The sequence below is a fragment of the Dermatophagoides pteronyssinus genome, unplaced genomic scaffold (assembly GCF_027571235.1).
Source record: "Dermatophagoides pteronyssinus isolate colony J.1.1.1.1 unplaced genomic scaffold, Derpt_VIB-CSIC_2022.12 sq0005, whole genome shotgun sequence".
Classification (NCBI taxonomy): Eukaryota; Metazoa; Arthropoda; class Arachnida; order Sarcoptiformes; family Pyroglyphidae; genus Dermatophagoides; species Dermatophagoides pteronyssinus.
The window spans coordinates 2,080,705-2,107,654 of NW_027461529.1; the positions used below are offsets into that span (position 1 = coordinate 2,080,705).

Sequence of the window (26,950 nt, forward strand, 5' to 3'; positions counted from 1 at the left end):
AACAAAAACAAAATAAATGTTATTGATTTGTTCTTTTTGTTTCAATGAACCTGGTCAATGATTTTTCTTTCTCTATCTTTTTTTTGAAGATTTTTTTTTCTTTCTTTCTTTCAAATCATTATCAATACAAATTTCATGGAAAGAAGAAAATAGATTGTTTTTTCCATTGCTTTCAACAGAAATCAAATCATCATCATCATTTTCTATTACGGGTAACAAAAATACACAGAAACAAAAAAGACATTGTTGTTATCGTTGTTGTTGATGATGATAATGGTTATCATTATTCAATAGCAACAGCGAAAAACGAAAATAGATAAATAAATGATAGATTTTTTTCCTTCTTCTATCAGTTATACAATGAAAATATTTTATTTTCATTTACTTACTTACTTACTAATCAAATTCTTTTACATTTTGACAACAACAATTTCCTTTTCCTTTTTTTTCTGTTCAGTTTTAGTTTGCACAACATTTATTATTAACATTCATTTTTTTGATATGTTTTCTATAATCAGGTTAAGAATAAAGAGAGAAAGAATCGTATTTACCATATTTATCATATCTAGCATCAATTCATTCATTCATTCAAACATAATGGATTTTTGGTTTTTAAAAGAAAGAAATTTAAAGAAAAAACCACACATCATTTAATTAATTAGCTTTATTTGAATTTTTCTGTATTCAATTTTTTTGTTTTTTGAACTTGGTTACACTTTGTTTTTTTTTTTTGTCGGTTGAATCTAGTAGCAGTAGTTATTCGATATCTTTAGCTATTCAAAAAAAGTTTTGCTGTTACAGGATAACGTTGTTGTTATTATGAAGAATTGTCTTTATTTTGTTTGACAACAACAACAACAATAATATTCTGTATATACAGTAAGTATTTTCTCTCATATCAAGTCTATAAATGAATGAATGAATCCTGTTGTAATATACAGTTTTTCTATCTCGTTTTTTTTGGGGGGGTTGATATATTCATTTGGAATCATCATCATCATCATCTTTATTATCAAACTACATAAAATTCAAGTCAAGTAAAGAAAAAAAAAGTCAAGTTACTTTATTATTTTATTTCTATTTTGGATGACATCATTATTGTCATCATCATCATCATATATTTAAGAGAGAAGGAAGGAAAAACAGAGCCAGATCCAGAGCGAGAGAATAAAATGTCAAAACTATTTTCTTTTTCGAACCCTAAAGATGCCAACAAAAAAAAAAATATTAATGTTTCATTTGGTTTTGTTTGGAAACAAAATAGTAAAAAAGTAAAAGAAATGAAAACATTTTGTCTAACTTATCAACTTATTCGTCTAGTACAGAAAATGGGGTAACAGAAACAAAAAAAATTAACCACTTTTACCCCCCCCCCCCCAAAAAAAAAAAATTATTACAAAACATTCACACTTTATAATATTGATTATTTTCACACACACACACACACACAGTTTATAATGTAATTTTAAATTACAAAAAAAGAAAAAAAACTACATTTGATTAATAATCATTTTTCTTCATTCTTTCTTCTTTCATTATCATTTGATCAAATATTAACACAGAATTTCGTTTCATTTCTATAGAAAACGAAAGAAAAAAAAAACAATTCATTCATTTAGACATCGATCAATTTCGTATGTAAATGAGTTTAATGTGTGTCTGAATGTGTGTGTGTGAAAAAAAGTATCCATCAAGACAGTTGATGATGACAATTTCCATTTTCTCACTTGCATTTTTTTCCGGGAAAATTTCTTCATTATTATTTTTATGCAAAGAAAATTTTCTTAATCATCATCATCATCATCATTGTTATGAAATTTTTTTTGGTGAATATGCATCTTTATTTCATACATTTTTTGTGTTTAAAAAAAATGAAAATTACAAAAAGAAGAAAAACGAAAGATGCCATTTTTTTCACTTGTCTTTTTTTCCAGCCCTAGCTATAGTGGATTTTTTATTTGAAACAAAAAAAAACAACAACAACCAGAAAAAAAAGAGAAACAAATGAAAAGTTTTCATTTCCATTTATAAAATTACATGAATTATCATTGAATTGTTTTCCAAAGAAGAAACATTTCTCTCTCTTTCTCTCTTGTACTTTTCATTTGATTCATTCATTCGGCTGTAATAGAAAATTAAATTCAAATCAAATTAGATGTAAGTGTGTTTGGTGTGTTTTTTACAAACAACAACAATAACAACAACCAAAAAAACAACCAAAAACAACAAAAATTGAATGTGAAAAGATAAATTTTAAAATGAAATGAAAATTTTCCCAAAAAAAAACAAAAACAAAAACATTATTCTGTCATATCAGACGGAAAAAGAAGAATAAGAAGAAGAAATGCCTATGCATGACATTGTCTTGGTTATGTTTTTGTTGTTGTTGTTGTTGAGTGCATGTGTCATCACTGTTTTTATTTCTTAATAGTTACATCAAACACACAACAACAACAACAACAACAAAAAGAACAACGGAAAAAGAAAAGAATGACAATGATTTAAATTTTGGATACAGTTATGATGATACTATTTTGTGTTGTGTTGTTGGTTGTGTGTAAATAGTTTGTAAGTGCTGTTGTTTTTTTTTGGCTACTGAATAATATCAAGAATGAAAATTTATATCAAAAGTAAACAAAAACTTAGGCCCAAGACAAAAAAAAATGAAACAAAAGACTAACATCATCAACAACAACAATCCGGTCAAATAATAATGACAAGAACAGACTTGTTGTTGTTGTTTTAAGGTTATGACATTCATGGATTGTAGACCAAAAAAAAAAACAAAAACATTTTCTCTAATTTCATCATCATCAACCAACCAACCAACCAAACAAGCAAGAAATCACGGAATCACAAATTCAAACAAACGAGAAAGAAAAAACAAAATAGCCATACAAACAGACATTTTGTTGGTTTAATAAACACAAGTAAACAACAAGAGAAGAAAGGAAAAAACCAAAATGAAACCGTTATTCTTTTCTTTTTTTTGAACTTTATTTCTGGGAATATTTTTCTCCAGTTTTTGTTTGACTTTTTTTTCTTTCTTTCCATCAATTTGCTCATCTTTATTAACATTATATTTTTTATCAGTTGAGATTTTGTTTTGTTTTGTTTTGTTGCTCTTCCTGGTAGGATTCACAAACCTAGAAACGAAAAACAAATACGTGAAGTAAATTCTAATTCTTGTCCGACAAAATTCTGATGAAATAAAGAGAAGACAGAAAGAGAGAGAGAGAAAAAAGATGAATCTATTTGTCATGATATTTCATTTTGACTATTTTAACAGTATTTTGTTTTTGTTTTCTGGTTCTTCTTTATAACTTACTTTTCTGTCTAGAATCTTTCTGTTTGTTCGTTGTTTATATCTGTTTTTCTGGTCTAAAACGGAAAAGTTTGAATGAATTTTTCATATAAATAAATATGGTTTACCTCTTCCTTTTTCCGTTCAATATTTTTCTTTTTAAACTTGACCGGATGATTGATTAATAATATCGTTTATATTTTATTTTCAAGTATTAATCGAAACTAATCAAAACCTTTATATCGTCTTTATATATCGAATGATCAATGATCGGGGAGCAAAACAAAACAACAGGAAAACAATTCAAATACGTGAATTCCGATACGGTCATCACAAACGAATAGAAAAAAAATAAAAATAAAAAATTTCTACAGAAATCTGTAACAGGCTAGATTTACGAAACAATCAACAACAACAACAGCGAAAAAAAACCCACTAATTAACTCAAATGTTCAACGAAAAAAAAAAAAAAAACAGAGATAGAGATGGAGAGCAAAAAGGAAAAAAAACGATAATTTTTTTTTCCTGCTATCATTTCATTCATCCGGTAATACTGAAAGTACCCGGTTCACAATAACCGTTAATAAATTTATATATAGAAAAAAAAGAGAGCAAGAAAAAGCCCGAAAAATAAAAAATAAAATCAAAAGATTCATCGATTCTATGTAATTTTCATTATTATCATGGATGATGCATGCATGTACTGTGTGTCTGTTTGGTTCGATTCGATTCGATTCGATTCTGTCAGAAAGATAGATGCCATGGATAATAAATAATTATCCAAATTGTTCAAGGGGAAAAAACTAGAGAATAGATTTTAAACTTTAAAAGGGGAACTTTTTGTTTTACAACGAAAAAAAAATTAATCTAAATTCATGCCTGGTCTGTATGTTGAACTATTGACCAATTTTTTCCCCTGTTGTTTTCAAAACTTTTGAAAAGCAAAAAAAAATATTCATTCCTTTTTTATATCCAGAAAACTATTTATTGATTTTCAAAAAAAAAAAAAAACAAACAAACAAACAAAATTAGCTTCATTCAATCATATTTTCGATGATAATGATGAGAAAGACTTTGAAAAATTCAAGTCAATAACACTATAGGTCACACATAGGCGTCTTTTCATTTTTCATTTTGTTGTTGTTGTTGTTGTTGTTGATCATTTTCTCTCCTCCCATCAACAACAACAACAAATAATGGTTACCACCAATTTGTCTAATTGAATCGATGATGATGATGATGATGATGATGATACACGCAAACGATGATGATGATTTTTTTTTTCAATTTTCATTTCATTTTCATTTTCATTTTCATTTGATTATTGCCTTTTGACCATAATAAATATTGAAGCAGAAAAGCAGAAAAGCAAAGAAGAAAAACATTAATAATAACCTAGAAAATGAAAAGTGATGACCATTATTATCATTTGTTGTTGTTGTTGTTTTGTTGTAAATTTTGATCCAAAAACACCCACTTTTTTGTCGTTGAATCGACTACCGTTTTGGAATGATTTTTTGATGTTTCGATTAACCCGGAAAAACATACAAAACAACAGCTAAAATCCTTTAAACCTGGATAGATATGAAAAATTTATTGTTTTGGTTTGTACCTGATGATGATATTATCGTTGTTATGTTTTCAATTTCATTTCAAATTGAACTTTTTCTGTTTTTTTGTTTTGTTTTGTTTTGATTGATCAATTATTCACGAAGAATAAGAATCAAACAAACAAACAAAAATGAAAATGAAATGGTTGAACACAGAATTTGAAAGAAAAAAAAAGGATGCAGACGAATTTTCAATTTTGCTATTGCAAACCAAAATGATTCCATTTTGATAAATTATTGAAAACTATTTCGACATTGATGATCATGATGATTATGGGCTGATTATTATCATTATCAAATTTTTAATTTGATTCAACCAATAAAGATTTATGTAACGATAATGTTGATTAACCGGGATAATAAAATCCAAAACAAAAAAATCTTGTTCAGATGACCAGAACCAGAACCAGAATTTTTTGCTTTTGTTTCCATTGTATTCATTCGTAATAAAAAGGGAGCGATACAAACAAAACATGATGATGTTATTTGCGTGCATTATTCAAGATTTTCGATTTTCGGTTGTTTTCTTTTTCTATTTCAATTTTCAATGTTGACATTATTATATTGATTCAGTAAATTCTGTCCATTTTTTTGTTTTGTTTATTGTCGTCTGTGTATGTTTATCACCATTATTTTTGATTGTTGTTGTAGTTTTGTTTCGTTTTTTTGTAAATTATAACACGACGACGACGACAACGACAACAACAATAACAACAATAACAACAACAACAACAATAACAACAAAAATATGATCGTAAAGATGAATATATCAAAGATTTGATCACCTTGGTTGTTGTTGTTTTGTTGTGTACACCGAACAACAACAACAAAAAATAACGACAACAATAACGACGAATATGACAAATGGAATACATTTAGAATCGAAATCAATGTTTAGTGTTTGCTCAGTGTTTGATTCCACTTGTAAATTTTTGTTTGTTTGTTTGTTTTCTCACAAAGTATATCCACTTTATATATGTGATCGTAAAAGATTATTGTCTTTTTGAACAAACATTGAGAGAGAAATACAAAAAATTGAATGTTTTTTCTGTTTGTTTGTTTGTTTGAAAAACTTGAAAGAAATCTTCTGCTGTTGTTTTCACTTAATTTTTCAAAAAACAAACAAACAAAAACATTCTGTATAACTAAAGATGAAAAGATAAGGAATTTAAAGTGATGAAAATCTTGAAGTTTTATTTTTTTTTTCGTTTTCATCACTGATTATAAAACAGAAAAACAACTCGAAATAAATAAATGTTGATAACAAGGATGTCATGATGTTTATAATCCTTGGTTACTCTATCCAATTTGAAGAAGGAAACAAAAACAAAATTCAATGAATTTGATGGATTAATAAGGAAAAATGAACGGTATGTGGTTGTTGTCAATCATTTTTTATTCATCAACAATTCTTTACAATAATGATAATTAACCCCTAGATCAACGAAGAAAAAAAATCAGGAAAAAAAAACACTTTTTGTTTTTATGGCGGAAATTTGATACTATTCTTGCTGTTGTTGTTATTGTTTACACAATGATGGTTTTGTTTTTACTCATTCTTTTTTTTTGAGGGGGTGGTCTTTACATAAACGACGATACATTTCAACATTCTTTTGTTTTGTTTTGCTTCTTTTGTTTTGTTTTTTTTTCTATTCTCGTTGTTCATGACAATTTGATGATTTAATCGTTAAAAAAAATTCAATGAATATGATAACGAGAAAAACTAGAGAAAAACGAAAACGAAAAAACCTTTTTCTTACATCATTCATTTCATTTCATTCATCCATACTTGAATGCTTTTAAGAATTTTCCGTTTTTTGTTTTTTCTTTGTTTCAAAAATAATATTTTCAACACAAAACGTTATTGTATTTTGCATATTTTTCTCATTATTATTTTCTTCTTATTTCTTTCTTTTTTGCCTATTCATTTTCAGATTCTTATGAAAACAAAAACAAAAAACAAAATGGGAAATATTCTCATTCCTATCATCATTTTTTCTTGTTAATGTTTATTTGTTGTTATTGTTGTAGTTTCTCTTAACAAAATAATTTTTCTGCAATGATAATGTTTGATGATCACCAATATGGTCAGATTTCTTCAACAACAACAACAACAAAATCCTATGATGTTTGTTTTCAAACCGTATATCACCGTTGAATTTTTTAAAATTTTCAAATCTTTCAGTTAAAGAAGAACGAAGAAGTAAGAATCTTTTCTGATATTCTCCTTTTCCTTATTTCTTTCGTCTTTTTTTCGGAATATTTTGTTGTTGTTGTTGTTGTTGTTTTTTCCATCATTTAATCCTTATGTTTACTTTACAGAAGAAGAAAAAAAAACAATAACGACCATGATGATGATGATGATGACAGAACTCAAAACACACACACACAGTGAAATAGATGATTCTATGAAAGATTTAAAATTTCATTTTTCATTTTCATTTTTCATTTTATCATTATTATTATTATTATTATTATTTCACTTGCTTGATCTTTATATATTCACTGTCATTATCGTTTAGATTCTGTTTGGTCGTTTTGTTTTATTTTGTTTTTTTTGGTTATGTAACAGGGTAGTATTACTATTGTTTTCGGCTTTATCTTTGCAAAAAACGAATGAAAATTTTTTGAAATTTTCTTCCTTGTATATCTCTGGCCATAATAATTACTGTTTTTTTACGCTTACATTTTGAATCAACTTGCCTATTTGTGAAATGTGTATATTTGATGTATGTGATTTTTTTTGATGTGCGCATAACCAAAATTCATAAACCATTACCAATCAAAACAAACGAGAAACAAGGAACGAGAAAAAATGTTAATGTTTGCGTGTAAATCAATAAAATGTTAAAATACAAATAAATAAAGTAAAAATAGAAATGTCATTATTAAATTGACCAAAAAAAAAAAAAGAAAAAACATCAAATAATGATTAATGATTGATCAAACGACTATATCGACTGATGATGATGATTATGTGATGAAAATTGTTTTTTTTTCTTTAGTCGATCGAATCAATTTTGGTTTGTAAAATGTTTTGCTAATAAGAAAAAAAATCAAATGAATGTTTTTAACATTAAGGATTAAATAATTCATTTTTTTTCAAAGAGAAACGATTTTTTTTCATACAAAAATCGTTTGCCTAAAGAATCGTTCTTCTTCTTGTTTCAAACACAGAAAAACAAGCAAAGAACATCATAAAGAATAATTATATGGATGCGATAAAAACAAAGGGTTAACAATGATGAATTTATTTTCATATGAATCGGATTCTGTTCTGCTGTATTGCCGATATACACGATGATCATTATAATTATCATCCAAAAAAAGTTTTTCAATTCAATTCTTTTTTCGGTGTAATTTTTCGAATCAAAAAAAAAGAAAGAAAAATTCTGTTCTTTTTCAATTCGGTTTTCACTTTTTGTTTGAGTTTTTTTCTCTTCTTTTTTCCCGCTAAAAGCAACATTTATTTCTTCATATCCTGTGAAAATTCGGTAGGCTAATTGTGAAAAATTTGAAGGAAAAGAGAAAAAAAAATGAAATCATTCTGGAATTGAAATGAATGAATGAAAATTTTCTTTTTTTTTTTCGATAATGTCAACAAGGCAATGATGAAACATATAATTCAATCGATAAATTTGAATATTTATAGCCATCATCATCATCATCATTATCAAATGAATGAATGAATGTATTTAATTGAAAATTACATTATGAATTCATCAACATCATTACAAATCGGTTTCGGTTTTTCATTTCGGTTAATTTTTGTTGTTGTTGTTTTTGTTGTTTGTGAATATTCATGAACATTATCTTCAGGGCAACAACAACTGTTCAAAAAAAAAAAATTTCTGTTCTGTTCAAATGTAAAATATTGAATTTGGTAAAAAAAAAGAGAATACGAAAAGTGAATAGGAAACCAGTGTAAACAAAATAATCAATTTTTTTGTTTTGTTTTCTGACTAACTGATTTACTGGGAGTTTATTATTATTATTATCACAAATGATAATCAACGGTGGTATAAATAGTGGTAAATTTTAATACGGTTTCCTTTTCCCTTACCAACTGACTGACTGACTAAATGAATGAATTGAATTGAGTGAAGATTCATTAAACTAAAGAACTGAAAAACGAATGAAAAGTGAAACGAAACGAAACAAAACAAAAGAATTGAAAATACCAGAAAAAAAATACGCCCGGTGATGATGATGATGATGATAATGATGATAATTTTAACTATTAACTCGTTTGAGTTAAAATAGTTTTTTTTTGTAGTTTAAGCATGATGATGATGATGATCTGACAAACATTTGAATTTTGTTGTTTTTGGTATACACAAAAACAAGGAATTATATAATGATTTTTTGTTGTTGTTGTTGTTGTTGTTTTCATTTCTATTACCCCACCAACAACAACAACAACAACTATTTCGATACAAATAGTTTTCTATTTTGACTTATGAAATGTTTGATCCGTTTTTGGTAAAAACTTTAATGATGATTTTCCTCGAATTAACCCGTTGTTGTTGTTTGTCCATTTTTTCCCCCTGTAGTATTATTCATGTTTTTTTTCATGGAATACAGGAAAAACAGAACAAAACCAACCGTATGGCTATGAAACAAACAGAACAATCCGGATTGTTATCCGGAATTTTCAGTTTGATTTTTCTCTTTGAATTATGAATTTTCGAAATGGAAATTTCCCCTGTAAAACATATTATTGTTTGTTTGTTTTTCTTTCTATATTCATTCATCTTTTTTGTTTTGTTTTCGTTATAAAAACATTATCATGTTTTTTTTTATATTTAAATTTCACTTAGATTCCATAAAGTTAAATCAAAGTTTTCTATTATTATTATTATTTTAAATCAGTGGATTTTCTAGAATTTATGGAGCCGATGCTATGACCTATCTAATAACATTAACAACAACAACAACAAAAAAACATTTATAGAGATCAAACAACACAAAGGGGAATGAAAATAATGAAAATAGGATAGTAAAGTGAGAGTGTGTGTGAGAGAGAGAGAGAAAAAGAAAAAAAAATTAGCATAAATTTAATTTAATTTTAAATTATTTAAATCTACCAGCCATTTAAAATTTTTTTCGGGAAGTTTCTCTCGTTTGCTTTTGTATAATGTTCCTAGTTTCTCTCCCTGGATCTCCATTATTTTTCTTTTCTTTTTTTCCCGTTCGTTCTACCAAACGACAAACAGGCCCCGTAAGAATACCAAACATGATAGCAGACCAAAAAAAAAACGCAAATGAAAGAATTGAATTGAAAAAAATATATATAAATTAAACCAAACCAATCTGATCCAAGCAACAAAAAAAACGTTAAATTTTCGTATTTGATTTACATTTAGAAATTAAACACACAGAGAGACACAGGGAATGAATTTAAAATTAAATAGAAGCGAAAAACGTTTACCAAAAAAAGAAATTGAGTGAAAACAATTTACAACGTAATGATCATCATCATGATACTGATGACGATGTTTTTTGTTTTGTCACTAAAGGTTTATGGAAAAAGCAAAAAAAAGATAAAAGACAGATTGAGGTAAAAAAAGAATCAATGAAATTATCCATGTCATCAATTATCCAACAACAGTGTTTTCAAACAAACAGAAAATTTCGAAATTTGAATCAATTTTCTGCCTATTTCCACTGAGAAAAAGAATCACAATTGAATGAACAAAATAATCTTGAATGAACAAAATCCTCTCATCGAACGAAATCATGTCCTGAATAATCGAAATTGTTGTTATTTATATTCTATATATTGATTCTATTGAAAATTTGAAAGTTTTTTTTTTCGTTTTGTTTTGTTTTGTTTTGTTCAATCAACCAAAACCAAATAATCGATGTCTATTCTATCAGTCAAATAAAATAAGTAACGATCAAGAAGAAAAAAAATCCAAGATAAGTTAAAAACATAATGAATTCAGTCAATAATAATAATAATAATCAATTCATTGAATTGAAAATTGAAAATCAAAATGATGAATAAAAATACTTATGACCATCATCATCATGTCATCATGTCAATATTACGAAAGAGAGAGAGAGAGGAGCAGAGAAAATTCCCAAAAGTGTTTATTGTTTCTCTAAATATTCTGTGTGTGTGTGTAAAATATTGTTGGGTAAAAATTGATTGGGGGTGTATAAAGTGGGTGGATGGATGGATTTGCTGTGTGTGTTTTAAGTAAAGTAAAGTATATATTTGAATAGAAAAGAAATCTCAACATGACCATATAATAATAATGAACTAAAATGAATGAATGAATGAAAAATTCAAACCTAAATACCATCATCAACAACCAAAAAAGAAAAAAAAAAAGTTTTCCTAAAGTATGTAAGGAAAAATTTTTGTTGATGCCATTCATGATGTCTAATTTGTTTGCTGTCAATTAATAATTTATTATTATACACACATAGACATACAACGAAATAAACGTCAAAACACATAAAGTTGTGTAAGAAGAAAAAGAGTGAAAAAAGAATTGGAAGAGAGTGAGTGAGTGAGTGAGAAAAAATAAAACAAGAGTAAAGAAAACAAGAATCGTATGTTTTTAAAAGCCATATTTTTCATCATCTCAAACTATTAGTAACTAACTAGAGTATAGTTAAGAAAATATAACAACAACAACAACAACATAACCAAGTGTGTGTGTGTAAATTGAACATGATTCTGATTTACCCTTTGTTGGAACAACAACAACAACAACAACAAAAAAGATCACTTCAAAATGATGATGCTAATTCCATACAAAAAAAAAAAAAAAATATATAATTGGTATTGATAATGATGAAGGTGAATGGGAGATAGTGAGAGAGTGAGTGAGAGAAACGACAAGAATCGAAAATCTTTTCAAACATCAACAACAACAACACAGAATTAAGAATTTGTTTGAGGATTTTTAATGGAAAAAATAATAATAATTTTTTTTTGAAAAAGAAACATATTGGTTGATTATCATGGTAGAAAAACATTCATTGAATTCTTGATTGCTTAAATGAAATCAATTATCAACCAGATTCTGTTGTTGTTGTTGTCGAAATTATTGTTTGAATCTTTGAAAAATATTCAGAAAAAAATTTCATTTATGATTGAAAAATGTACAAAATACGAACAGCAAAACGAACAATCAAAACGTAATGATGAGGGTAACGTTTTTTTCTTTTCTTTCACACCTTACACACACAAATGTATGAAGGATTCTGTTGTTTCATTTTATTGTTGTTACCATTATCATCATTGGCTTGTCATTATTGTTCATTAATAAATAAATCTCATACCTTATTTTTTACTCATTAACCATCATCCCATTCATCGTGATTTTCTCTCGCTCTCGTCACACACACACATTAAGTTTTCATCAGTGTTCAAATTGACCAAAAAAAGAAACAAAAACAAAATTGTCGTGTAACAGAATAACATTATTATTCTCATAGAAAACATTACCGATTCAAGTATTTAATGATCATCATCATCATATAATGTTTTGTCTTTCACTCTCACTCTCACTCGCTTTCTATTTTTTGCTCATTTAAAATCAAGGTGATAAGTAGTATCTGTGATTACAATGTTTTTTCTTTTGACCAAACAATAAATAAATAAATCAACAATTCTGATAAGAATTACCTGAATTACGTTTTTTTTTGTTTCTTTGGTTGATTTATATATAATTTACCAGAAACAAAAAATCTACCAACTTTCTCAATTTATTTTAAATGTGTTTGTGTGTTGCGATTGAACAATATCATCATCATCATCAATGATTAAAAAGTATCAATTTCATGGAAGAGAGATAGACAATAACAACAAAAAAGCAATTAACCTTAGACCCGAAACATGTCGATAGTTATAGTGGAACAACAACAACAACAACAACAGAAAACCAATTCATTTTAGCGATATTTTTCTTTCAAGTAAACAAAAAATTCCATACGATTAATGACAAATTTCAAAAAAAAGCAAAATTGTCCAAGTTTGTCTAACCAATCTGTCTGTCTGTATGTGATCACAATATTGAATCTTTTTTCTTTCTTTTTTTTGCTTGCAAATTGACAAACTTACATCAACTACTTTTTACTGTTTGATGTTACTGAATGAAAATCAAGAAGAAGAAAAAGAATGACAATTGTCAACTTGCAACAATCTTGATTTCTTTTTCTTTCATTCTATAGAGCCATCACTAATGTCAATTCGATTCGAAAAATAAAAAAAAACAACCAACCGACAGACCAGACACAAAGATTTTTTCAAGCATAAAATTCTTTTTCATTCATATTGGTTAGCTTTTTTTAGTAAGTTTTTTAGTATCTGTATAAACAAGTTCATTTAAAATAGTAGTAATATAGTAGTAGTAGTTAGAATTATTAGTTTTGGTTAACCAGTTTATTTTTTTCTTCTTTTTGGTTATGTCATTTTAGAACCAAACGACCAAAACAGCACAGAATTGTTCCATTTGGTTATTGTGTTGTTGGTGTCCTAGTTTCTTCACATTTTTGTTTTTTTTTTTTGTTTTTTGATTTCATTCAACCCTTATTGCTTATTATTTCGTTGATTTCATTGCGGAAAACGAAATGATTTTTTTTCTTTTTGAAAATGGATAGTTTTTTTATTTATAGTGATATAATATCATAGTAGTCATCAAGTAAAGTTTAGTAGAAGTTTATTCGCTTTTTTTCTGGGGGTTTTAGTCGCAATGTCTCTCTCTCAATGTTCAAATTAATTATATGCCATTTATTATGCCGGATTTGTTCGTATATGTTGATGATGATGATGATGAGAATGTCTCACCACACACACAACAAAAAAAATGATACAATTTTCATACATACTATATCCGTTAGCCATTATTTGACATTGAGATTTGACACAACCAAAACCAAAACAAAACAAAATAGATAAAACAAGGCAAATTCTTGTTTTTTTTGTTGTAGAAATAGATCGAACCAGAACCAGAACCAAGACAAAAATCAAAGATGAAACAAATGAAAAATTGTACACTAAAGAATCATTTAGCCTGAATAAATGAATGAATGAATGATTGAAATGGTAATGTATTTGAATGAATATAAAACGTCTTGTCGATGACAATATAATTTTTGCAAAGCAAATTATTCGACAAAAACAAAACAAATGGACAATTTATTCGCTTGTTTGAGTTTGTTTATGTTTGTTGTTAATCATGTATTGAAAAAAAAAATTCCAAAATATAGAAAGGATTCTAAGACAGACAACAAAAAAAAAAGGATTTTTTTCTTGCTTTTTGGAAACAAAACTTATCCTATTGAGATAATTAGTATCATGATGGTGATGATAATTTTCTCTCTGTCTCTCTCTCTCTCATAGATCAATGAATGGGAAAAAATAGATTTATTTTCCATTGGAAAGAAGCAGAAGAAAGAAAGAAACATCAGTAACATTAGTTTGTTGTTTTATTTGATTTGATAAATATCGACTATCTATCTATCTGACTATCTATCGGTATCGAAAATAATCGATATTCAACAATAAAAAAAATAATAATAATGAAAATGAAAAGTGGACCAAAACCAAATGAAACGAAAAAACAAAAATCATTGACTGTCAATTGCACAATGTTTTTTTCCTTTTCCTTTTCTTTTATTTATCGAAAGAAAATATACACTATTTCCACCATTCACTTATCAAATGAGATTGATAGCCATGAAAACGAAAAAATATATATATTTTGTGTGCACGCTGGTGTAGAAAACATTTTCTTTTCTTTTTGGTTACAAATGTGAAGAACATAAACCCAAAAACGGATATATATTTTCTTTGCAAACTTAATATAACCAATTTGATATTTACAATCAAAAATCCTTTATCATCATTTAGTTGTTGTTGTTGTTGTTGTTTTTCTCTATCATCATCATCATCATCAATGATCATTATATCATTGGTAAGAATTTTCTTCTTCTTCTTCTTCTTCTTGGTTCTTCTTCTACCACTGTATTATCATCATTAATGGATTCAAACATGGATGGTTGAAAGTATAATTTCTTAGTAAAGATAGTGAATGTTTCGATACCATAATTTTATTTTGGATTTTTGGATTTTTATCAAACAAGATTTAATATCTAATTAATTTTTTTTAAAGAAAAAATCTTTTATCAAGTAAATCAAAATCATAATAGAATTCGTAATAGAATTGTAAATCGATTGTAATCGATCGATTAATGGATTTTTTTTGCTGATTGATTGATTGAAATTATGATTTTATTGATCAACAACAACAACAACATATCATTATAAATTATCAAATTTTTAAAAAATTTCCAAAAAATTTTTAGTTAAGTGAACAAAATGGATAAACAATTTTGATTCAATTAATTTTTGTTTTTGTTTCTTAGCGAAAGAAATAGAGAAAAAAAAACAATTTTTTTTTCCAGAAAAATTGATTCAAACGATCAGAAATCAGTTGAATTTATTTATTTATTTTATTTTTTTCATTATTTGAATCAATTCATTTGTTTATCATCATCATCATCATCATCATTATCAAATATAAATAAAATGACTTTGGCTTATAAAAATCCTAATAATAATAATAATGATTGTAATATGATGATGCTATTGTTGTTATTATTATTATTATTATTATTATCAAAATACTTTTGGCCAACTAATAAGTAGTCAGTAAAAGTCAAGTAGGATTAAATCCAGTAAAATACCGTCAATAACCAAATCATTCAACAACAACAATAGAAGAAAATTAAGTAGAAAAGATGATGAGGATACTGACTGACTGAATGAATGAATGAATGGATAAAACGCACATACACATAGAACCAAAACAAAAAAAAATCCAACCAGATCCAAATGAAATAAGCTTAATACGTTATATATATGTGTGTGTTTGCGTATGGATGGATGCTAAATTTTTGTTTTTCGCTCTTCGTTTTCTGTATAGAGAATTGATGGAAAACTTTTTTTTCCCACTTTTATCAACAAGAATTTTTTTTTCTACCATATTTGCCTTGGAGTTTAAACAGATTTTGAATTTTTTTTTTGGTTTTTGGTTTTTCAAATTCTATATTCAAGTTTTTTTTCAAAAAAAAAAAAAAAATTATTTTCATAAATTAAACTCAAAGGTTTGGTTATTTTTTTTTAATAAGTGTTTCGAGCCAAAATCCAAGTTAATTTTGCTGCTGTCGTAAAATTTTTCTCATTAAAAATAATGAATTTTTGTTGTTGTTGTTGTTGTTGTCATCGTCAAACCGACAACAACAACAACAACAAGGAAAATTGTTTGACAATGACCGCGGCGGTGATGACATTTTAAACAGGAAGAAAAAAAAAGTTGAACCATCATCAAAAATGGAAAAGTGTAAAGCAAAAAAAAACGAAAAACTTCTGAAGCAACACAACGAAACAGCCGGGTTAAAAAATAAAAATCCCCCCTGAAGAAACAGAATTCAAAAAGTGCAATTCTTTATCTTGTTTTTTTATGGAAAATCTTTCGACGACTATCATATATGACAAAAAAAAACATTGGGAAATATTTTCCGAAAATTTTAAAAAAAGGAAAAGAAAAGAAAAGAAAGAAAAACTTTTCCAATGAATTAGTAAAAAAAATAATATTCAATTCATGTCACACACACATTGATTCAATTTTGTTGTTGTTGTTGTAAAAAAAATTCACAATACACATCACAATTTTTTTTGTGTGTGTTGATAAATAATACCTGAATGTTTTTTTTTATTTTCTTCAAAACACTACTGTATCCGGTATATATGTATTTGATTCCGGTTGTTTTTTTTTGTTGAAAAATGATTTTTTTTTTGCTTTTGCTTTTGGGATTTTTAAATTCACTTCATTCAATAGTGTTTTTTAGTGTTTCATTCATCATTCATCATCAGATTTTAGGATTCAAGAAAAATTGTATACGCTGGACTGTTTATTCTTTCTTTCTTTCATTCAAATCATTTATATATTTACATCTGGATGTTCATTGTCTGCGAGAATGTTTTATGTTTTTTTTCCATTTATTTTTGGTGAGGAAATATTATGACCATGGAAAATCATTCATCTATCAATCAAGATCAGACTCCAAAAAAAAAAAGTATAGAAACAAAATATTTGTTGCTGTTTTCTGTGAATATTCTTTTGGCTTTTTTTTTTATTTGAAATTTTTTTTTCATTCCTCTCTTTCTCCATTCATTACAAAGATAATGTTGATGATGATGATGATGATGGAACCGGGAATTGGAAAAAAAAGTAAAAATTTCCATTCATTTATCGGCAACTCTCATTTTTAGGCATTTTTTTTTTGTTTTGTTTTGTTTTGTTTGTTTTGTCTTCTTGATTTGGTTTGATGGCCTCAAAAAAAAAAAAAAAAATCATCAAACCAACAACAGTAACCGATGTTTAACCATATCAAATAAAAACCGATTAAATCGATTGATTCGGATATGTCAATTTCCGGTTCATTTTTTTTTGTTTTTGTTTTTGTTTCGGGTTTATTATTATCATTGCTTGCTGTTGATGTTGATGTCATTGCAATGTATCGATTTTTTTTGGTTGTTGTTGTTGTTGTTGTTTTGTTTTATTTTGACTATTCGGACATTCGATACAATTCAATGACGACAATATCCATTCTTGTTTGTTAACATTTTCTCTCTCTTTCATCTCTTCCTCTCTTATTCTCTGTGATAATGTTGATACAAAACAAGAAAATGAGAGAGAGAGAGAGAGAGAGAGAGAGAGAGAGAGAGAGCGAAGAACGGAACAAATATTTTGTTTGATTCAATAATAAAGGAATATAAACAAACAAACAAGCAATCATAATTGTATCGTGAAAATGATAAGGTCATCTTATTCGATTTGGTTTATAGATTTTTTTTTTTATTATTACTATGAAATTGAATTCATTCCAATTCGATTGTTGTCATCATTGTATTTAGGGTTATTGTTTTGTTTGAATATATAGTCAATATATATACCAGACAGACAGACAGTGTATATTTGACAACAAGAATTTTATCGATAACCAAAAAAAAGTTATTCCAATCGATATATTTCCGACAAAGAGTAAGCGAAAGTGTATAAGAAAGAAAAATATTGTGAAATAACATTTGTTTTTGTTTTCCTGATCTTGTTTGCCGCTGCCACACCATGTATGTATGTTTATCATTATTTTATGATTCAAATTTCTCTTTGTCCATGTTTATGATTCTGTAATTCTGATTGCAGATTGAAGATTATCATTTTTTTATGAAAATTTTTCAGAAAAAAAATGTCCGAAAATTAATGTTTATGTTTAACACAAAAAAAAAAAAATAAAATAATGACAACAATTTGCATTCTGACAAAAAAAAATTCTTTCAACAACAATTTTTTGGATCAATATTTTTGCACATATCTAAACGATCGATTAATAGAAATGAATGGTTTGAAAATGTACACTAACTTAATGTGTAAATAGTTGTTGGTTATAATCAAGTAATTAATTAATTAACGACACTAATCATCGGTATGTAGTGTAACTATTCCAAATTTCAAAATCAATTCGCTGATTCTAGCTGAATTTTTTTTAGGTTTGAGAAAAAAAAAACATTACTTTCTCCTTTTTGGTTACATCAATTGATTGGATTGTATTCGTTTGCTGTTGTTGTTTTTTGATTGATTTTGTTCGATTGATCGTTAGAGACCAGGCAAAATAAAAGAAGAAGATATTGGTCATTGCAAAATGAAAGAAGTGATGACAACATTGATAAAACGTATGAATTCGGTGGGGGAAAGCAAATATAGAAAAGTTTTTCATTGAAAGTAGCCAGACAATCAATGTGCAAGAGAGAAAGATATAGTCATCTTAAACGTAACTTTATCGGGTAATTTTTTTTTGTTTTGTTTTGTATTTCTTTAACTTATTGTTTCAACAACAAGAAAAAGACAGATTCTTTATCTTTATCGTTTTTTTTCTTTTTTCTTCACACAAACACAATTGATGATTATAAAGGATCACCATTGCCTCCACCACCACCAACACCAATATCACCACTATCAATCGTTTGTGATGTTCGTTAAATGGATCGTCAAGTATTTTTCGTTATTATTATTAACATTTACAGTCGATTAATTTTTGTAGTAGATTCTTTTTCTTCGTTCATTCACTATATATATTGTCTTCATTTTCATTTTCTTTATTTTAACCAACATCAATATGGATACAAGATTTGTACATATCTTGTTTTTTGGGTGAATGAAAAAACTTTTACTTTTTTTTTTCTCTCTCTCTCTCTCTCTCTCTATCCCCACACCAATTATAGATTGTTGAAAACATTCATCACCCTCATTGCTTGTTTTTCCCCTCTCCAGCTAAATTTTCCATCACCAAAGAGAGTAAAAATGAAAACTTTTCATTTCTAAAACATATATTTGGTTAACTAGTCCTGTGTGTGTGAAACACAGAAATGTCCAAGTTTCTTTTTTACTTACAAAATAATAAAAAAATCTTACATCTTTTTTTAAAACATTTTTTTTACTTGAAGTTGACCGAATTATCAAACAAAAAAAAAATCAAATACAGAGACAATATTATTATGTCACCAAGAAAACAATCATTGTTGATTATATTAGATATTCTTCTATTTTTTACATAACAAAAATAAAGTAATGTTTTTTATTTTACTTAAAAACATGATCATCATGAATGAAATTCGTTTTCCATTTTTTCTCCTTTTTCAACAAAAGAATTCAAGAAAAAAAAGAAGGACATTACATGATTCAATGAAATGATTTTTGATTCAAAAGAAAAGAACTCCAAGAGAATAGGAAAGAAAACTAGGTTAAGAAATCCTTCAAGAAGAAAAAAAATGAATGTTTACTATGAAAAATCGACAGTACAGTATAATTTGATCCAGAAAAACAAAACAAAACAAATCATAGAAAACAAATAGGTATTTGACAAACGAAAAAATAAGATTCTGTAAATGTATTATTATTATGTTTTATTTGGGCCAATTTTATTTTTTGAAAAGATTTAAATCTAATATTTAAATTGATACTTCTTTGCTGTTTGGGCAGACATTTTTTTCAGACAGAAAATGATGATGATGATCATAACAATGTTTGGGATGTTCATTTTTTTTTTTGGTGAAGAATCCAAGTTTCTGTTGTTGTTGTTGTTGTTGTTTTGACAAAAAAAAAAACTGGACGAAAATTTCAGTTTTTTTTTTTTTGCATTTGTATTTATTCCAAACTTATCATTATCGTTCATTTCTGTATAGTGAATTATGTTTGAAACAAAACGGGACAACAAAAATTCCGGATAATTTTCGTTTTTTTTTTGTTTTCTCTTATTGTGTGTGTGTCTTCAGACCCTATCGAATGACAAAGTGAAATTCCAAATTTCAAATGCTTTCAAGGTTTTCTTGAAAAGAAAAATTCCACGGAAAAAAAATTCTCACCCAAATCAAATCAAACAGACCGGCACACACCAGGAAAAAAGGGTCAAGCTTTTTTTTTGGTTTTCAAAATTTAATTAATTATCCTGAATCACCAAAACGATAATGGGTGCTAAACATAAATACTATTGTTGTTGTCGACGATATTGAAAATGACATTTTTTATTGATAATCTCCATGACAACAAACAAACAAACAACTAGTTGCTTGCTCTTATCATTGAAAATATCGAGAATTTTAATTGATTTACACATGCTGAGATTAGAAAATATTTATTTACAAACAAACAAATGAAAATATATTGACCACCCATTATACATTCCTGTTTGACAATATTTTTCTAGCTGTTGTTCTGGTTGTTTCATTTCATTATCATGTTTTGAAGCAAAATTTTCTTTTTTTTTTTGTTGATAATTTTTGACATTTGACCGATAGCCACCAAATAGTTTCACACCAACATTTGTCACATTCCAATTCATTTAGTATAGTATTTTTTTTGGTTTTGGTTCTTTTTTTCATGTTTCTTATCTATATCACCCATATACACACATACACACAAAACATATTCATGACCATCGTATGGCCATAATCATCATATGTTTGGTGATTGATCTTCTTTTGGTTTTTTTTTTTGGTTTATTTGAACATTTTATTCATTCATTCAGTTATGAAATGAAAGAAATTCTTTTCCCCCCACAAAAAAAAAGTCAAGTCATTTTGAAAAGAAAAACATTGTGTTTGTGACATTGTGAAATCAAACAAACCAAACAAACAAACGACAAGCTTGTTGTCCAAATATATATCGATTTTGTTTTCTGTTTTTGCCATAACTATCGATACTACCATACGGTTATTCTTGTTGTTGTTGGTAATAATCGAAAAAAAATGAAAACAAAACAACAACAACAAAAATATGAAATGATTGATCACAAATTCTGTGGCTTAGGTTTTTCTTTTTTCTCTTTCTTTTTTGGCCTATTTAGGCTATTATTATTATTATTATTCAATTCGAAATTCATTCATCATTTTATTCAATGTTTGTGTGTGTTTTACACTTGACTTATTGACTTGATCTATTTTGAAAATCGATGAATATTCTTTGTAATTTTTTGTTTTCTCTTTGATTTGATATTTTCGACAAATTTTTTTTTGTTGTTGAAAAGAAAGTCACCAAACATGACAAAAAAAAAAACTTTGAAATTTAGTAGAATTTGTTTGAAGAAAACATCCATTGATGATTGACAAGAATTTTTTTTTTGCTTTTTTTCCATGTGAATATATCATTCATTTGTTTTGTTTTGTTTTGTTTTTACATGACAGATCGATCCATGAAAATGAAAAACAACGATAACCAAATAACCAAATGATGATGAATCCAGAAAAAACAAAACGGCAAATCATCGTTAAAATCGACGAATAAAATTTAAATCCAAACAACAACAACAAAAAAAAGAATTCAAAAACCAAAATTATCAATGACTAAATTGCGTGTTTAAAAAGTTTCAGTTTTTAGTTCAATTTTCATCATTGAAATGATTCTTGTTGTTGTTCATCTTAAATATTGATGAATGGAATGTTATCGTTTTTTTTATTCATCCTTCCACTTTGTTTATCATCAAACCAAACAAACAAATTTATCCTACAATCACAAACATATCGACAACATTGTCTTATTTTAATGGTAAGTATCCAGAAATCATTATTATTTGAAATGCGAAAAAACCAAAAAAAGCATAATAATCAAATATTGATTGACAAATTAGCTGCCAAATTATTAATTAATTTTTCTCTTTTTTTTATTTGTTTTTTTTTGTTGTTTTCAACAACAGCAGAAAGGACAAATATTTTGTATCAATCAAAATTGAATTAATTATTTGATTATTTTCATCATTCAAGCGAACCAAAGAAAAAAAAATCAATTAAAACAATCGATCAATCAATCAATCAATCAATTATAAAACAAGCTATAACAATTACAACAACAACCAACGAAAAAAAAAATTCATTTTCAATAACTATGCGGAAATCAAAACAACAACAATAATAATAATAACGAAAAACAAACTAAAAATAACATTCTATTCTGATGAATTCTGGAAATTCTTTTGGATCATCATCATCGTCATCACTTGAACAAACGCGATGTGTTCATCATCAGCGAATCGAACAACTAAAACAACAACAACAAGGGCAACGACAAAGACGAGGAAGACAACAACAACAACAACGGCAAAAAGAAAAAAAAAGAGGACATCAACCCTATCGATTGGACAAAATGATTTATCTGTAATAATTTTTGTGCCATCATCATCATCATCAGTGAGAAATAATGTTAATGATAAAAGTAATAAACATTATCGATTTTTTGAATGGCCATCATCGTTATCATCATCATCATCATCATCATTGTATATGGCCTTGATTATTATGATTGGCATTTTGACGCCATCATCTTATACACATACAACGATAACAACAACAACAAAAACGGTGACAACAACAACAACAACAACAACAACATCGATCATACCAACAACAACAATATTGACTGCCAACAATAAACAAACAAATATTCTTGCTATTAATAAATCATCAACAATAAATCCAAAATTATTATTACCACAAATATCTCAATTATCATCATCATCATCATCATCTGACAATCAAACTTTGACATCGATCATATTTACAACAAAATCTACATCATCTTCATTATCATCAAAATCTTCCATATTTAAATTAAATAATAAGAATGATCAACAACAACAACAACAACAAGTGATAGTAACGCCTAATGTTAATGAATATGATTTCAATAATCATCATAATAATGATGATGATGATAATAATAATGGTGATGATATTGATGATAATAATGATTATGAAAATAATGAAAATCATTGGTGGCCAACATGGTCATCATTATCATCAACTGTTTCATTTTCAACAATGGATCGTAATAAACGAAATAGTCTTTTCGGTAGAAAACGAAGTAATATTATTAATGGTGGTTTTTTAGGAAAAAATATTTATAATAATAGTATATGGCAACATTATCTTGAACCATGGACAGCAAATCCAAATTATTGGATTAATGATAGATTTCATGATAATTCTGTTTGTTTATTAGCTGCATTTTCTGGTATAATACGTATACGACCAGCTAATACAACATTTCGTGGTGGTATATTTTCAGTTTCACCCGAAGAATCACTTGGAAGACGTGCCAATTGTGAAAGAAATTCACGTAATATATTTTGGAAATTTTCACAACATGATGAAAAAGAGATTGTTTTGGAAACAGATGATAATAATAATACTGATAATAATAATAATAATGATAATGATGATGATGATGGTGGTGGTGGCGGTGCAGAAATAATTGATGATGATTTTCTTGACGATGACGATGATGATGATACAGATAATTTTATCAATTTAGCCAGTAGTAGTGCATCGGCTGAAGGTTTTGATGTTGATGATATACAACAACAAAAGCCTGAACCATTATCAGTCGATCTTTTAGGAATGGATTATACGGGCCAAAATGATAATGATGATTCAAAATCAAATGATTTTAATGTTAATAGTCAAGAAATAAAGAAACTTCGATTATCATCATCATCATCATCATCAACAAAAACAATGTTACCATCATCATCATTGCCTTTATTATTATCATCATCGGCAACGGAAGCATTATCTAGTCGAACAATGATTGAACGTAGTAATCGATTATTGAGTGCCGGTTTTCATGTGGTTGGTTCTGTGATTGAATTTCATGTAGCTTATATTGAGTGCCTTCAAATTATTGATAAAGATTCGATTAATAATCGATATCAGATGAGAGATAATGATATTTGTACAAATCTAAGTGTATCATTTGATCTTGGAACATTTGGCAATCCACAATCATATGAATGTAATCATATTTGGAGTAAGTATTTTATTCTATTGTTTTAACCAGAAAAAATTGATAATTATTAATCAATTTATTTGATTTTGTACAAAAAAAAAATAATAGGTAAAACACTTCGTGATGTGCATTATAATCAGAATAAACGTCGTTATGCTGGTGAAGTACAAATCTCATTAAAATGGGTTAGAATTGATAAAGATCCATTAGGTGTTGCACCATATTCATTTCGTCGTGTACGAAGGAAATGTGTTTGGGATACAATATTTGGATGGCAATCATTAACAATAATGGGTTCATTATTAATATTATTTATTATTGGTTTTTTTGGCCTTTGTGTTTGTTCGAATAGTTCCTGTCATGATGATGAAACTGGTGATTGGCAAAATAATTGGTGTTGTATGATTTGTTGTTGTTTTTCTTGTTGTCGACGATCATCAAGATTTCGTTCTGGTTCAATTACATCACCAAGAATTGTACAATATAATCATACACCAAATCAAACAAGATTAGAATGTAATCATCATCAACATCATAGACATCATCATCATCATAATCGTGGTCCACCACCACCACCACCACCTCCATCATCATCAACATCATTATTGACAAATACATCATCACATCCAAATCATATTGGATGTGGACAACGTAAACCAACATTTAGTAATAGTTATAGTTATGAAGGTACTGGTAGTAATCCAACACAACAATCATCATCATCAGCAATGTCAACAGCTATTGATGATTTTTATTATTATAAAAATAATAATAATTATAATATTTTCAACAATCAAAACATTTTCAATAATCAACACGATGATCATACTGTTATTGCTATTAATCCTTCTTCATCATCATCTTCTTCTTCTTCTAATAATGATAATGATAATGAATGGCAGTTATTGATGAAAGAGCTTCCGTATCATCATCATTATCATAATCAACAACAACAACAACAGAAAAAATGGCCAAATACAATAAATGAATGGAATAAAGAATCAAATGATCAGAATAATAAAAATCAATATGATTATAATCAACAAAATAATAATTATTTTTATCAACAACAACAACAACAATTGCCTTTATCAAAAAAATTATCAAAATTTGAATGGATCAATGGTGTTAACAATGATAATGATAATTATAATTATTATTTAAATAATCATCAATCAATTGATACTATTGATCAACAATCATTATATAATCAAAATAATTTAAATGAAAAATATGGCCTAACATCAATAATTATGAATAATAATAATAATCAGAATAATGAAAAACAAACAGAATCAATATTAACAGCTCAATGGTCAACAATTTGTTTGTTTGTATTAGAATTTATGACAACAATACGTGTTATGATGTTAAATTTTATACACCAAAAAAGCCTAATAGATCGTTTATCATTATTTAAATTAATGACAATGACCGCAACAACAACAACAACAACAACAACGAGAACAACAACAACAAATAATAATAAAAATCAAACAATAAAAAATTCATTTCATTCAACAATAACAATATCATCATCGACAACAAAATTAAAAAATTTATCAAACGAATAAATTTTGTTATTTCATTAACGAAAAATTAAATTAAATTAAATTAAATTTGTTGTAAATTAACTTGATCAAAACACACACACACTCTATATATAACGTTTTACAAGCATAAAATTTTTTTTTATCATCATTCGACCAATCCTATATTTTTCTTATTGATGATGTTGAAACCAAACCAAACCAAACCAAAGAAGTTTCATTTTTTTTTCATTTCTCAAGTTAAAAGAAAAAGTTTTAGCTCTTATCAAGCCAAAGCCAAAGACACATAAAAAAATTGATTGATTCAATTGACATTCATACCAAACCCTATATATATAAGAAACCGAAATAAGAAACAATTTTTTTCCTTCAAAATTTTTTTTTTTGCCATCGATCATCTTTTTTTTTCACGGTTCATACATTCACCCACCCACACACAAAAAAAAAAAAACATCTTTAAGCAATAATAACTTTTTCCCCTATTTTGTTGTTGCTAATAACAAATTGTCGGTCCATATCTATTGCCTGCCATGTTATTCAATTTTTTTTTTCTTTTTTTTTCAAAATCTAATTTCATTAATTTAACCCCACCGAAGCAGGAAGGGAGAAAATTTTAATTTTGTTCATTTTTTTTCAGAAAAAAATAAAATTTGAATAATTATTATTCTAAAACGAATTATAATCTATAATGTTGATGTAATAATAATAATAATACTATATAATTAAGATTTATTTTCAATCAATCAATCAATTATTGTAATCAAATATTATTGATGAATGATGATGATTTAATCATTAACATTTTGTTTTTTATTAATTATCAAATTTTGCCCTGTAATTGATTTTTTTTTCTTGGTTCTTCCGTTATTGTTGCTGCTGTTTCTGTTCTGTTATTATCATCATAATATTGTCGTTGTTGTTGTTGTTTTTTTGTTGTGAAAAATCTGTCTGATTCAATGATGATCTATTATTATTGATTTTTATTTTGATTATTATTATGGATGATGATGATGATTCACAATATTCAATTTTTGTTGAACACAAATTTTTCTCTATGTCTATATTTTACTCGTTTTATTTTCTCTTGTTTATTGCTTCGAAATGATATACGGTATAAATAAAATTTGA

At 26.8% G+C, this 26,950-nt stretch overlaps 1 protein-coding gene across 7 annotated transcripts in view; it reads left to right on the plus strand.

Moving 5' to 3' along the window:
• LOC142645024 (uncharacterized) overlaps positions 1 to 26,931 on the plus strand; it is a 48,890-nt gene extending 21,959 nt beyond the window's left edge. Inside the window, exons 1-4 of one of the 7 annotated variants that reach the window (XM_075820083.1) lie at positions 6,181 to 6,284; positions 21,677 to 22,037; positions 22,186 to 24,293; positions 24,381 to 26,931. In XM_075820083.1, coding sequence (XP_075676198.1) covers positions 22,499 to 24,293; positions 24,381 to 25,846 — 3,261 coding nt within the window. In that variant the 5' untranslated portion in view covers positions 6,181 to 6,284; positions 21,677 to 22,037; positions 22,186 to 22,498 and the 3' untranslated portion in view covers positions 25,847 to 26,931. Of the gene's footprint in view, positions 1 to 6,180; positions 6,285 to 6,926; positions 7,118 to 20,737; positions 20,960 to 21,026; positions 21,225 to 21,260; positions 21,303 to 21,355; positions 21,458 to 21,676; positions 22,038 to 22,185; positions 24,294 to 24,380 lie in introns of those variants that run through there. The other 6 variants (XM_075820081.1, XM_075820082.1, XM_075820084.1 and 3 more) reach the window with 6 other exon arrangements.
• Positions 26,932 to 26,950: the final 19 nt, after the last annotated feature.